Raw genomic sequence first — 14,956 nt, 5'->3', positions numbered from 1 at the left:
TAAGTTCTTTGTAAATGTCCTATTTATAGTTGAATCCCCCTCTCATAATATTGTAAAGCGCTACGGAATCTGTTGGCGCTATATAAATGGCAATAATAATAATAGTTTATCCAAAAATATTAAATCACTTGAAAAAATCTTATCCAAGAATATTAAATCAAGGCCAAAGGAAATAATTTGGCACACAGGTAATTGTAAAAAATAAAATCTCAGTGATAACGCATTGTTAGTGTAGAGGTACGTACAAACTTTCTCTCTCTCTGGCAAAGTTCTGTACCCAAAGAAATTAGAAGAAAAAGTGCATTCTATAGGATAACACAATAATCAGAAATGGCGTGTTTAGGTAAAACTCTATAACAAATAAACATTAGAATATACAAGTATTTACAAATTACTGTGTTGGATATAATTAGGAATGATTTTGATCCTCCTTTAACCCCTTAAGGACATATGACGGAAATATTCCGTCATGATTCCCTTTTATTCCAGAAGTTGTGTTCTTAAGGGGCTAAAGGGATTTACAAGTGTAACGAGTACATGTGTAGAACTGAATGGCTCTCCTTACACACAGATACATTTTGGAATGAGCAACACGGGAGATCACTCTAAAAGTAGAGCAGTAACAATGGAAACAAGTGGTGTGTTTCTGGTAATTTGTCCACTTATAAAAATTTGTTCATAATAAGCAACTGTATCCATTAAATGTTATCAACTCATTGATTTGTTTATGTCGGAGTTATGTAGACCCAAGGTATTTAGAGTCGGGGGAGCCTCAGAAAAGTATTATTGTTATATCAACTTAAAACAGCATTGAATAATAAATTACATTCACCCATTTGAATCCAAAACGGGTCATTAATGGGCAGTTGGGTGGTTGAAGCTGGCCAATTTATAATCTTGTGATTATAACATATAGTCCATACAACTGTGACACAGCAAGCCTCTTTCTTGATCTTTCTTGAGCTGGTCCTGTTGAAACCATAAGTACTGCACCATCTTGATTTATAATAAAGTCGCTGTTCCCAGCTCACTGAAACTGTATTCTTCATCAATAATCGTAGTTATAAAATGAAATAAAAACTCTGTGACATCATCTGTATGTCTGGAATAAAATAAACAATAGTTAAGCAAAAGCTAATGTTTAATGCTCTGTATATAGTAATATGAAAACATATATCTATCAGAGACGTACTAAGTTGCCCAGAGCTCATGTGATAACCCAATGTTGGTAAATGCCTCAAAAATAGCTGACATAGACTTTATTGGTGACTTCTGTAGGTAAAGCATTTGGAGAGTTTTCTAACAGCATGGAATCTTTTGGATAGCTTATTAAATCATGGCCATGATTACTCACTTTTGCAATCAGGTTTCTCAATAAATTGCCATTCACCTTGACTTTTTACAAAATCTCATTATAGTGACTGTGGTATATCACTGCATTCATTATAATACAGGAGCATTATAGTGCCATTATAAACTGCATCATTTATAATCCGCTGGTGGGGAAAAGTTGACTTAGAGGCTATAGTGAGGTCAGGGTTTGGAAAAAGGTAAGAGTAAGGGGTTGTTAGGGCAAGGTTAGGTTTAAGAGGAGGTTAGGGTTAAGGTGTTGAGCATTAGGGAGTATGCAATAGGGAGTATATAAGGTTAGAGAGCATATCCTTATGAATAGGGCACAGATATTTAGACTTAGAGTTAGAGCAACTTAGAGTTAAGGGGCAGTAAAGGTTATGGGGTACCTGTATCCTTAAGTACACTTAAACCTACTGCACTGGGTATACTTATGTGCCTCACATTATTATACCAATCATTTAAATGATGTTCTAATGATGGCATAGTCTTTTTAGTGCAGTGATAGTTTACCATATGTGTTACCTTCATCTGTAGGTATATCCACTCCAGGAACACTGTAACATTGCCATATACTCCAGGTTTATTGACATTGGCACAGCCATTTCGCCTGCTGGTGTCACCCACAAGCCACCACAAGTTATTTGTTTGAGTGACCAAAGGACCGCCGCTGTCTCCCTGTGGTTGCAAAACCATAAAAGTATGTCAAATAAAGTCAACATTTGTGCTGAGAGCAGAGACTGTGTTGTTTATACAGAGTTAAAGAATATTATATGGCTTAGGGCTAGTATCACTTTAAGACATGAAATAAATCACTGTGTATTATGTTTGCCAAAATTATACTTGCAAGATTCAGTTTGACTCAAGGGATTAAACTTTACTGATATAAGAAACAAGAAAGTTTAGATCAGAGATATAGAAATAAAACAGCAAACAGACAGATGCAGAAAGCTTGGAGACACTGTCCTCCATTCTAACTATACACATGCACTACAGCTCCCCCTAATGTTAAAATATGAAAATCATTCTCATTATAGGAGGACTGCTGCTACAACAGTAAAACTATTTTAGGCTTGCAATTTAAAATATGACAAAACGTTTGCTATAATTATACAATTATTCTTTCCTTTTTGTATTTACTTGATCTAATTATTTAACCTAGTCTAGTGAAAGAAACAGGAAAATCCAAGGTGAACCAAAACAGGGTAGAACATTAATTAATAACTCAGGTACACTGAGACAGAGGTCCATCTCCCCACAATCATACATACAATATTGGCAGAATCAGAAGATTTGCAAAACTCCTAAAATAAATATTCATCACTAAAATGTCATTGGAGGGCTAAAGCATCCAACATTCTAATATCTGTAAAATCTTCACTAGGGTCATAAATGAAGAAAAATGACAAGGAGGCATTCATAAAATAAAAACTCTGAGAAATCATAGGTATTGGCAAGTAAGGCCATAAAAATTAAATATCATTTTTTTAAAATATTAACTGATGGGGGGCGAGGCCTGACAGCCAAGATGGCCGGCAGCACTTTCCAAGAGCTCCAGCATTAATGAGCAAAAATAGGCAATTTATGATTGAATCGACACCCAAAGAAGCTCGGGCTGACCGTAGGACGAAGCAGAAACAAGCAAGGACCATGGGGAAACCCGTACCATATGATACCGCTCTGTCCGGCCATGCGGCCTATCTCTGAGCGGGGCCATGTGTCTGGGGGCGGCGGCCGATCCCTCGGCACAGACCAGGCGCCCAACAGCAGGCTCACAACAACCCTGTCTCCCTCCCCCCCCTTGGACCGGTGGGGGTTATCCTGGTTCCTGCTGGGGTCACTTACTGCCACACAGCCGACTGAACCCATACAGCCACAGAAGGCACCAAAGTCAGCAGCCACAGTCTCACCCATGCGACCCTGGGAGAGCACAGAGAGTCCCACTAACTGCCTCACTGAGCAAGCAGACTTCTCCGCAAGGCTGGACGCGATTTTCAACGAGTTTTGGAGAAAACTGGCCCAGCGTCAAAGGCAGCATGCAAAACCTAAGCAAGATGACAGCCTACCTCAAAGTCTACGAAGTACACGCAAAATGGCCACTGTGCCTAGTCTCCAGCTCCCTCATAGCCAACCTCACCGCTCAACTCCCCGTGTCAAACAGTGGACTGTAGCAGGGATCGCCCGGTCCCAATCTGTACTGGGAAGCCACAAGAGAAAGCACCCTAGAAAGGTCATCCGGGGATCGGTGCTCCCAAGGGCCCAAGATCCTACCGCACATCATGGGGGGACCCATGGACACAGGGGAATGACTGCCGTCTCAGCACAGGCTGGGGGAGCGGAGCAGCCACAGCTCTACCACCATGGAACCACCCGACACCAGCGGCTAAAGCGTTCCAAGCGGAGCAAAGAGATGACAGGAGGACTAGACTTGCCTAAACAGGTACCATCACTACCGTCGGCTGATCCTGATACTGGACTCAAAGTTAGACCACTGTGTCACCGGCCATGGACACTACACGCTAGGATATGTACACTGAGGGCCCATCTCCTTCACACTCACATCTGATTTTATCACTTAGCTTACCGCGGCCTTAATGCTTAAATGTCAGTCAAGTTGTTCTAGCATGCCAGTTGATGCTCTTGCCGGTATAATGTAATGAATCGTATGTCCTGTTGTGAGAATGTTTTGCCTCTTAGTTAACAAGCCAGGATGACCCAGATATGGAGCTTGTCTAATTTCTAGCTCAAGAGGGGCACATTAATCTAGCACCAATGTAAAATCTGCCTTACCCTTACGAATGACACCCAGCGGCCACTAAGCTACAGAATTAATAATTATAGTTTAGCATGTTACGAGACTTCTTCCTTGACAGCGTTATTGTCAGCCTCCTCAATCTGTCTTAAATGTGTTTACTGTCATCTCATTATCTGACATAACTTGATTCTGCTTGTTTATTACTCTTAACAAATGTGCATTTGTTTCTCTTACTAGCCACAGTACTATGCCTCTTGAAATGCTTGTAACTATTGTCGTGGCATAGCAAACCTGTATGTCAAATTTTTGCACAACAAAAATAAAGAATAAAAAAAAAATATTTATTAACTGATTTGGTGTATGTATACTTCTATATAAAATATATATAATATGCCTTGATACTCGATGGCTGACCTGGCAAGCATCAATTCCTCCGGAAAGATCACCAGCGCAAATCATTGTGGAAGTAATAGCGTTGTTGTAAACAGAGGGAGTATTGCATGTTGTGGAGTCAATGAGCTTCACAGAGGCTTCCCTTAAATAACTGGTAGATGGCCCTGCAGATGTGAAGGGAAATCGATATTCAACATGTTTACAAAAAATAAATAGAATAATTATTTATTTAAAGAAATAGACTAATTATTTATTTAATAGACTAAACAAAGAGCCGATGTATATTTCTAAGAATATTTATCTAGAACACTTTTGACAGACTGGCAACTGGTGGACTGTTGATGAACTATCACTCGCATCCCAAATTTTGACTGGGCACAGATTGATTATAAGAGGACTGTCAAAAGCAGTCATGTTGAGGGGGGCATGGCTAACCGCCGAACAGAACAGACGCATGGAGTGAGTGCTCTGCGACCCACCAAGCCCTAAAGCTGCTAATAAGCGACGATTAAGGCACAAATATCGCATTTTTTGGGACAAACAACATCAGTCAGCAACATGGCACCCTCCAAACAAACGAAAATTACAGACCAAGTACGGCAAACCGGGAAAAAAAGGGTGAGGCAAATCCAAGATGGCGACGACTCCACGCCACAATCACCCATGTCAGAAGGCCTAGTCGACCTAGACGACAACTCTAACGTGCAGGATGATTACCCGGTGATGAATAAGAGTCTCCACACGATGCTGCAGGACCTCAAAGGATCCCTCAAGGCGGATTTCCGCCAAATAGCAGCCAACCTCAGCCGCGATATCAAGGAGTTGGGGGGCCGCACAAGTCAGTTGGAGAATAAAACGGATGAACTCTGTATCGCGCACAATGATCTTGTGGACAAAATTCAACACTTAGAGGAGGAACACTCCACCATGAAACTCAAACTGGCAGATATGGAAGATAGAGCACGTCGAAACAACCTATGTTTCCGGGGCATAGCAGACTCGGTGCCTCAAGAGGAACTAACGCAATATCTGCGAGGCCTATGCAAAGCAATGGTGCCGCACCTGGCTGAGGAAGCCTGGACGCTTGATAGAGTACACTGCCTGCCACGGCCTGCCCAGTTCACTGCAGACACACCTAGAGACACTATCGCTCGCTTCCACTATTATGGATCCATAGACGAGTTCCTTAAGGCGGCGAGAAAATCTCTAACTCTGCCAGAGCCCTACCTATCTATCTTTGCAGATCTATCAGCTACCACCATGGCACGCAGATGAGAGTTCAAAGACGTCACCAAAACGCTCAGGAACCATGATATATCCTACAGATGGGGCTACCCAACGAAACTTCTGATATGGTACAAAAGGGAAATCAGTGCCCATATTGGAACCTGAAGTGGGACTAGCCAAGCTCAAAGAATGGGGCTTACACCACGCAATGGGACCATCTGCACCACAAAAGTCCCCACCAAGAAAGTTGAGGCCTGAATGGACTCTTGCTGGTTCACCAGCACAACGTGATTCCGTGCCTATGGTGTAATTTACCACAAAACACCTCCACACGTACGGACCACTTAAGTATCATTAATGGTTTCTCGTTATCTCTTTTCTTTTCTTGTTGTTCCCATGTTCTTTAATCAACGACAATTATCTTTCTACACAGACGTACTAACTGTAAATGTTAATGTTAGTTTCAATGCCAACGTGTCCTCCCCACGCTCACGTGGACAGGTACTGGGAAAGTTTCTTGTTACTCCTATGTACTTTAATCAACAACAATTACCTGTCTGCACAGATGTACTAACTGTAAATGTTAATTTCAAAGCCAGCATGTCCTCCACATGCTCATGTGAACAGGTACTGGGAAAGTTTCTTGTTATTCCCACATACTTTAATCAACGACAATTACCTGTCTGCACAGACGTACTAACTGTAAATGCTAATGTTAGTTTCAAGACCAGCATGTCCTCCACACGCTCACGTGAGCAGATACTGGGACAGTTAATTGCCATAGGAACAATTAGAAGGGCTATGTTATTATGCTGAAATGTGTATATACTTGTGTCGACCAATACGACTATGTCTAAAAACGCACTGTAGCCACAAACACATAATGAGGGCGACAAACAGGTGGGTCACCCACCACCCCTCCTCGACCGAACCATGTGTGGTGCCCTCTGTGACCCACACTCAGGTCGCATCCTTTGCGGCTCACGCAAAGTTGTTATTTACTTAGGTTATCGTTTGTACCATTCTGCTTTTTTGTTTACCTCCCCCATACCCCCCCCCTTGAGCATAAATTCACAAAGAGTGATCGAGATCAGAATATCTTATTGACGAAATGTCCACAATACACAGGTCTCATGCCCTCACTACTCCAATACCACCAATGCATAACGCAAATGTTTCCAAAACCCACAACACCATTCACCGCAACACCATGCTATAAATAATATGGCAGCCTCCTTTAAAATGTTATCCCTTAATGTGAAGGGACTCAATAGCCCGCATAAGCGTCGCTTAGCTGCACTCGAAATGGTAAAATCTGAAGCAGCGATAGTATTCTTTCAGGAGACTCACTTTTGTTCTCGCAAACCCCCACAACTATATAACAAGAAATACCCCCAAGCTATCCATGCATACTCTCCAAGTAAATCTAAGGGGGTCTCCGTGTTTTTCCACTTAGATTGGGTATTTACAGAAAATTCACGCTACACGGACACAGCGGGTAGACTGCTAGTGTTGGTGGGAACGTTAAATGGTATTTTGGTTACTATAGCTTTCCTCTATGCTCCCAATGAAGACCAAATATAATTTATCCGCCGAGCCCTGAAACAAATTAATAAGATGAAACATATGTGGCGACTTTAATTGCACCCTTTACCCCGAACTCGATATCTGCAGGGAATCGAACAGACACCCCACAAAACAAGTGAAAACTATAAGCTCCCTTCTTTCCACCCTGCTCTTTGAAAACAACCTGTATGACACTTGGCGCTCTAAATACCCCAAAGACAGGGACTACACATACTTTTCCCCAGTCCATTTGACATATTCCCGAATAGACCTTTGTGTGGTCGATGCCACCACACTATCAAATGTGAGGGAGGTATCCATAGGGGTGAGGACATGGTCAGACCACGCGCCAGTCATAATCACTTTAGCAGCCCTTTACCCCTCCAGAGGTAGGGGGAAGTGGAGACTTAATGAAGGACTACTAGATGTAACATCTGTGCTGCAAACAGTCACACATGAAGCAGCCGTATACTTCCAGGAAAATACATTGGATGATACTCCAATTAGCACAATATGGGTAGCACATAAGGCAGTAATGAGAGGGGTATTCATTCAGTAGGGGTCGAAACGTAAAAAAAATAACTGCAGTTGCCCAAAACAAGATAACGCATGACCTCATGACATTAGAAACCCAAAATAAATTAAAACCCTCCAAATCTTTATCCAAGAAGATAAACGAACTCCAGAATGAACTACACTCTTTGTCCTTGGTAACCACCGAACGCTGGATGAGATCCATGAAACTCACGCAATACACCCAGGGCAATAAAGCAGGCAAACTATTAGCAAACAAACTCAAGGCCAGACGCATCCAGTCCAAAATCCCGTACATTCATTCTCACTCCAAGGTCAACCTATATAACCCAGAAGACATAGTAAATGAACTGGCACAATACTACCATCATTTATATAACCTTAAAGACAACACATCTACATCCCAACCAAGTAACATGGATATACAATCCTTTTTAGAAGGCGTTACCTCACTACCCCGACTAACCCTAGCTCAAAGTACGACTCTAGACAGTCCTTTCACGGAAGATGAAGTCACAAAAGCCATTCATTCTATTCCGAAGCATAAAGCTCCAGGACCAGACGTGCTGTCTAATTATTATTATCACCAGCTAAAATCCACCTTGGTACCATATGTCACTTTACTTTTTAATGACATAAAAAACTCCGGTACCATGCCCAAAGAGATGCTGGAAGCCCACGTAGTAACGCTCCCTAAGCCAGGCAAACAACCCACTGTCTGTGGAAACCTTAGGCCCATCTCCTTGTTAAATGCTGATGTTAAGTTGTACGCAAAAATATGGGCAACAAGACTCAAACCCTTACTCACGGATTTAGTGTCAGTAGAACAAGCTGGCTTTGTTCCTGGTAGACAAGCAGGTGACAATACTAGATACTTCATCAACCTAACAAAGTGGGCCAAGAAAAGCAATCAGAGGGGGGTTATTCTAGCGCTTGACGCAGAAAAGGCATTCGATCGGTTACACTGATATATGACAATGACGCTGGCCAAACTGGGTTTTTCTACTTCCACACTAACTGGTATTCTGGCACTGTATCATGGTCCTACAGCTAGAGTGTGCAATTCCGGATTCCTATCAGACCCTTTCAAAATTAGTAACGGCACCCGCCAAGGCTGTCCACTTTCTCCTCTCTTGTTTATACTATGTCTAGAACCACTAATCCATCGCATAAAGACACACCCTAACATTAGAGGGCTCACCACCCCAGCCGGGACACAAAAAAATCGCACTATTTGCAGATGACATATTACTATATGTTACAGACCCCCACAAATCAATCCCTCATCTAATGAATTTACTACAACAATATGGCAAAGTGTACTATAAAAATAACCTGACAAAAACCCAGGCATTGCCCATAAGTCTTCCCGCCTCTGCAATACAAACACTAGCACTAACTCACCCATTTAATTGGAGATCTACTTACATAAAATACCTGGGCATCAACCTAACTAAATCCGACGCCCAACTTGTACAGGAAAATCACAAACCAGTAATCTACAAACTGCAAACCCAACTAGACTCATGGCAGGGTCTGGAGGTCATGGATGGGGAGGATCTACACACTACCAAGATGATGTCATTGCCCCATGTGTTGTACCTATTCCGCACAATACCGGTGGCACTACCAGACAAACTTATAAAGAGATTCCAAAACGTATTTAACTGAAAGAAAAAAAAAACAAGAATTGCAAGACGCCTAACTTGGCAAAGACCGATGAAAGGAGGCTTGGGGATCCCTAATATAAAGGCTTATTATAAGGCAACCATTTTAGCGCAGGGCCTGGGAGTTCTGACTGGTGGTACTCCCCCAATATGGAAACCATTGGAGGATGCTTGCGTCCACCCAACCTCGATAGATCAGATGATCTGGTTGGGCACGGAGGGGAACACAAAACAGAAGGGCTACCTGCCTAGCACAAAACTAATGTTACAGGGTTGGGCACGATGGGCTGGCCCACTTACTGGAACAGCAAACCGTCTCTTTTTTGCCCCTATTGAAGTCCTCAACTCCATATCAGAAAACATTCCGGTCAAAACTTGGGTATCCAAGGGAATAGAACGAGTCTACCAATTATATGCTGCACAAAACCTTAAACAATTCCCTGGATTGCAAGCAGAATTTAACCTACCCTCTAGAGACATATTTGCATACATCCGAGTGAAGCACATCTTACAAACATATAATATACAATGCTATGAAGAATCCCAGTTAACCAAATTTGGACTTCACAGCATTGGCAAAGGCACAAAGGCCAAATCACTCTCCCTGTGCTACAACTCCATAAATGAGGCAGACCCACTATCACGCTACGGCTATATAGATCAATGGGAAAAATAATTGAGCACTTCCATACCTCTACCTACTTGGCTCCAAGCCATACAACTCACTAGAGCATCATCACAAAGCTTGTCACATTGGGAGGCATATTGCAAGATTTTGATGAGGTGGTACCTGGTCCCAACTAGACTGTCTCACATGTACCAATCCGTCTCCCCTCTGTGTTGGAGATGTGGAACACATGTGGGATCATTTAAGCACATCTTTTGGGGATGCTCTATCTTGGTACCGTACTGGCGGCAGGTAGAGAAAATTCTCCAGAGGCTCACACTTACTCCCATCCCGTTTACAGCAGAATGCTATCTTATACACCTCTCCACGGCCATTTTCTCGTCCAACCAAAGAGTAGTGGCCATACACTTATTAATGGCAGCTAAAATTAGTATAGCGAGCCACTGGAAGGCAACAAATGCACCAACTATACTAGAAATTTGGAACAGGGTGGACTCCACATACAAGTGCGAGCGCATGGCAAGCAGAATTAGGGAGGAATTACATGTGAAAGAGTGGGCCAGTTGGACGTTACACCTACTGAACTTGAAAGCCATACACACATAACCCACACGCTCTTGACGAATCCAGGCCAACGGTTACTATAAATTCACAAGGACACATACCCCTCTAAATGTACCATGTATAACTCTGTCAATGTATCATGCATAACTCTGTCAATGTTATTTCTGTCAATGTTATTACTGTAGCTCAACAACAGTTATGAGATATGATGTACTAATCCAGTGCTCTGCGTAGCACTTAAGATGATATTTAATGCTCATCCCCCACCTTCCTTTTCTTATTTCTGTACCCCCTTGCTCATATTTATTTTATACTTATGTTCGACAAGAATTTGACAAAAACTCAATAAAAATCAGACATTGTAAAAAAAAAAAAAAAAAAGCAGTCATGTTTTTACTTCCTCATCCATATTGTAGAGTTTGGGAAAATATAAATATTGTTCAGCTGAGGTAATGGTGACCCAACTTTTCTATTTAATTTTAACTGTTTGCCAACTGGTATTCAGTTCCTTATCTTTTCTCTTGATGCTAACTGGTCACACCATAACAGATAAAATTGAACAGCCAATCAGCCCCTAGAGAGGTATACGAGTCAACTCGTGAGGGTAGTTATATAAATTAGACATTTGTATTAATGAATTGAAGTATATAGAACACTTACCTCCTTCATATGTAGAGCCCCATCCAGAAATCCAATATTGGTTTTCCGTCACCCAGTTCATTCCATGATTTGGTAAACAGACTGGTCTTGCAGTGGCTGTAAACAGAACATCAATATTTATTAGATAATGTATGATAGATGAACTTCTTCTAAACATTCACTGGTCAATTTCTAGACATCACTATAGAGTGGTCTCTTCCCTAAATCAAGTCACATTGCCAACCCCAGAATCCTTCCTCAGGTCTTGGATACATAAAAATATAAATTTCACTATGTTTAGACCAGAATAGGAGGTGTCCCTTTGATGTCTCCCAGTTAATGTTTAAAGTTTTAAAAGTTTGGCTATAGAGCCTTTTTTCAGCTATAGAACCTTGAAAAATAGCTATAGCTGAAATGCTGGGTGTGGGCTCAGTGATACCTCTTACTGCTTTAAGGTATGGTATGCCGATGTGTGTCTTCTTTGATTTTGTATTTATTAGCATACGCTTACTCTTTCTGAGATATATACTGGTAGCTTTATTTGACAGTATTGTATCACTGTGTTTTAATCACTTTTGAGGAAATAAAGAGATTTAATTTATTAAGCTATATATGATAGGCAGTGGTATTTTTTTCTTTGCAAGTATGGATGTGTCAGGAGTTGGGTGTGTGTATATGTGCATGAGATACAATTTGTGTGTTGGCCTGCTTATACGAGCATATCATAATTCCATATCCAATATTCTAGACTTTTCTCAAATGTACAGGTCACTAAAATCATTGTAAACTCAGTTAAACTTGTATATGTTTTTCAGTTACAATTAACTCACAGCTAAATGTTATTGTTGATTTCAATTTCATCAGGGCGATATCATTGTTTTTAGTTGTTGCGTCATAACTTTGGTGAGCAATAACTTTGTCGACATATGAGGAGGATCCAACTCCTTTTACTACTGATCCATAATAAACCTGCCATACTGATGTGTTAGATCTGAAAAGGAAAAGGGGGAACGATTAATGAAAAAGATCATTGCTGTTAGTTTTGTTACGTTCATATTGCAAGTCTCTTGCATGCATTCAACCCAGACACAAATTCATGCAGAGACAATAAAAATAACCACTTTCCACTGCTGAAATCAGTCTATTGAAGGAAGGAATACAAAGTCCCGTAATCTAAAAAGTGATCTGGTCACACAGCATGCAGAAATTCTTAGATTCATAAAAAAGCAGTTGCTTCAAACCCTTCACTGTTGTACACAAACTGTCTGTATAGCCGTGTATGAGTGTATATTTCACAGACATTGCTCAATGAGAATGTGACATCATCATCCGGTGTAAATGAGTTTTTGTATTCATCCAGCCTCCTTCAAAGTTTTCTTGCTCTTGGCCCCTTCCTCTTAATTCTGGTTGGTTGTTTCTTTTGCCCCATGACTGCTGGGTTCTCTATAGTTAACAAAATCACGTGATTCCATTCCATAAGTTGATACGATCCTCGGGTACCCTGATGAGTCGCTTTTTGGTGGAACACTCATCATACGAGTGATGACATGCAGCCATTCCATTTTTTTAAAATGGAAAAGTCAATGTTTCAAGCTGTGATTATAGGATCTCAGTCACGTGACATAATTTGTTTATTAATGTTTTATTTTAAATTCAAAGAGCTATAGAGGAACATACACATTATGTTACTATTTTTAGGCACATGGCCAAGACAGGTGGTATGCAGTTAGGAGAACAGCTACACTACTTGAGCACATAGCATTTTATGGGAATATATAAAATTGAGGCTAGACGTATCCTAAGTGTATCTGTGCACTCTAGTGGTGATTGTCTGTATTCCAGGGAACCATGAGATGCTTAGTATATATTATATTGAACTATTCTCAGTTTATTGATGGTAACAATGAACCAACATATTAAATTAATTGTTCAAACCTCCGATCTGTGTAAATATCTTACAGGAGCAATCCAAGCACCATAATCACTATATCCCATAGAAGAAGTTATTGTGTTAGTAGGCTGCAGGTCCCTAGTTCTGGATGAAATAGTTTTCTAGAAGCACTGTAGACGTAAACCTGTCATGTCCTCATGTATAATAATAATGTATCAACATAGCTCTTCCACTATGCTGTGAAACACATTCTTAATGAGAAGTCAGATGTCTAAGCTTACCCTTCTATGCAGTGTGCAGCAGTGACGATCCAGTTTGGAGTGATAATGGAACCACCGCAGGTAAATTTCCCACTGCTATACAGACTAACTTGCCATGGCCAGTCATTGATTGAGGATAAATTACCACCAACTATCCGGCTCGAGGTACTGTTATCTTTTGAACCGCATTCTGCAGTGAAACAATGTCATGTGTCAGAAACTGGAAAGTTTTCCTCCAAAAGCTAAGTCAGTGATAAGGTCTAACATCCAATGACATTGAGCAAATACATGAAGTTAGACATCAATTTAAAAGACATATCATGATTAAAAATGTATATTTTCCTCTGTGAATATGTGACGTCTTCCAAAGTACTGAGAAACGAGTTGGGAAATCAGAAAGGGGAATGGAGAATATATGCGTAAAGAATCCAATAATGGGGTATAATAGGGGTATAATGAACAAAGAGTTTGAAGATGGATCTGGTTCTACATTCTAAAGGAATTAGTGATATATTATGTTAATAGAAAAAACAATTTAATTGACAATACAGCTCACCTCACCTAAGCTAGCACTTGTGCTATTTTTATGAAAGCCTATCCTGAAATTAAGAGTGAAGCCATGAAGTACAAAAATATTTCATACAACAGGTTTTATTCAATTAACTTTGATTTGTGATGAACTGACAAACTTGAAGATATCCCCCTGATCCACCAGATGTGGGCACCCCTACTTTGGCCTATAACATGCAAATACATCTCTTTTTTAATATTTGGGGTACTATAATTTTTTTTATTTTCTTTTAATCAAAGCATTTTAGTATGCACACTGCCTCCTGCTGTTCACAAAGAGGTATAGGATACATTTGTTATGTATTTAAGGCCTGTAATAAAGGATATGTTTTCCTCATTAGCAAGACCTCTTCCAGTACAAGCATACAATAAGAAAATGTGCAGATCGTTAAATGAGAACACTTACCTATACACTGTAACGAGACTCCAACTAAAGACCTACAAGAAACACTGAAAGAGAAATAATCAAAATATTTCATGTTACAATTTTTTTATATTGTGAGCAATAACTAAACGGAGAGGTTTGTTCAGTGTGCTGGACTGAAAACTAAATTGCTAAATTTAGACAAAAATAGTGAATCTGTGACTATAGCTATGTTGGAGAATCTTTCAAATGGGCACTTTTTGCTTACATTTTGTAATTCACTCTCCCCTTCTCCACAATTTGGGGTTTAGCCAATAAATACGAGGGTTGTATTGTTGGAAAAAGATACTTGTAGGGTTGCACGTGAACCTAAGGTATTGTTGGTTATTTAAGGAACTAAAATAGTGCAATCCGAAGACTCCATGAAAAAAAAAGAAATGCTCACTTTACGTGATTTTATTGTTGTTGGTGTTTTCTGCTTTTCATATTTACTTCTACTTTGAATACATTCTTTGAGCATTTATGTTTTTCCTTGGAGTTTTCTATAG

General features: G+C 40.5%; 1 protein-coding gene across 1 annotated transcript in view; it reads right to left on the bottom strand.

Moving 5' to 3' along the window:
• Positions 1-264: 264 nt before the first annotated feature.
• Positions 265-14,956, bottom strand: part of LOC134601194 (transmembrane protease serine 2-like) — a 33,352-nt gene continuing 18,660 nt past the window's right edge. The window contains exons 7-13 of the mRNA XM_063446010.1: positions 14,451-14,494; positions 13,496-13,664; positions 12,154-12,314; positions 11,345-11,440; positions 4,520-4,662; positions 1,876-2,028; positions 265-1,102 (exon numbers count right to left, since the gene is read on the bottom strand). Coding sequence (XP_063302080.1) covers positions 1,091-1,102; positions 1,876-2,028; positions 4,520-4,662; positions 11,345-11,440; positions 12,154-12,314; positions 13,496-13,664; positions 14,451-14,494 — 778 coding nt within the window. The 3' untranslated portion in view covers positions 265-1,090. The remainder of the gene's footprint in view (positions 1,103-1,875; positions 2,029-4,519; positions 4,663-11,344; positions 11,441-12,153; positions 12,315-13,495; positions 13,665-14,450; positions 14,495-14,956) is intronic.

Source organism: Pelobates fuscus, chromosome 1 (genome assembly GCF_036172605.1).
Source record: "Pelobates fuscus isolate aPelFus1 chromosome 1, aPelFus1.pri, whole genome shotgun sequence".
Taxonomy (NCBI): Eukaryota; Metazoa; Chordata; class Amphibia; order Anura; family Pelobatidae; genus Pelobates; species Pelobates fuscus.
This window is presented reverse-complemented; position numbering and strand designations above follow the sequence as displayed.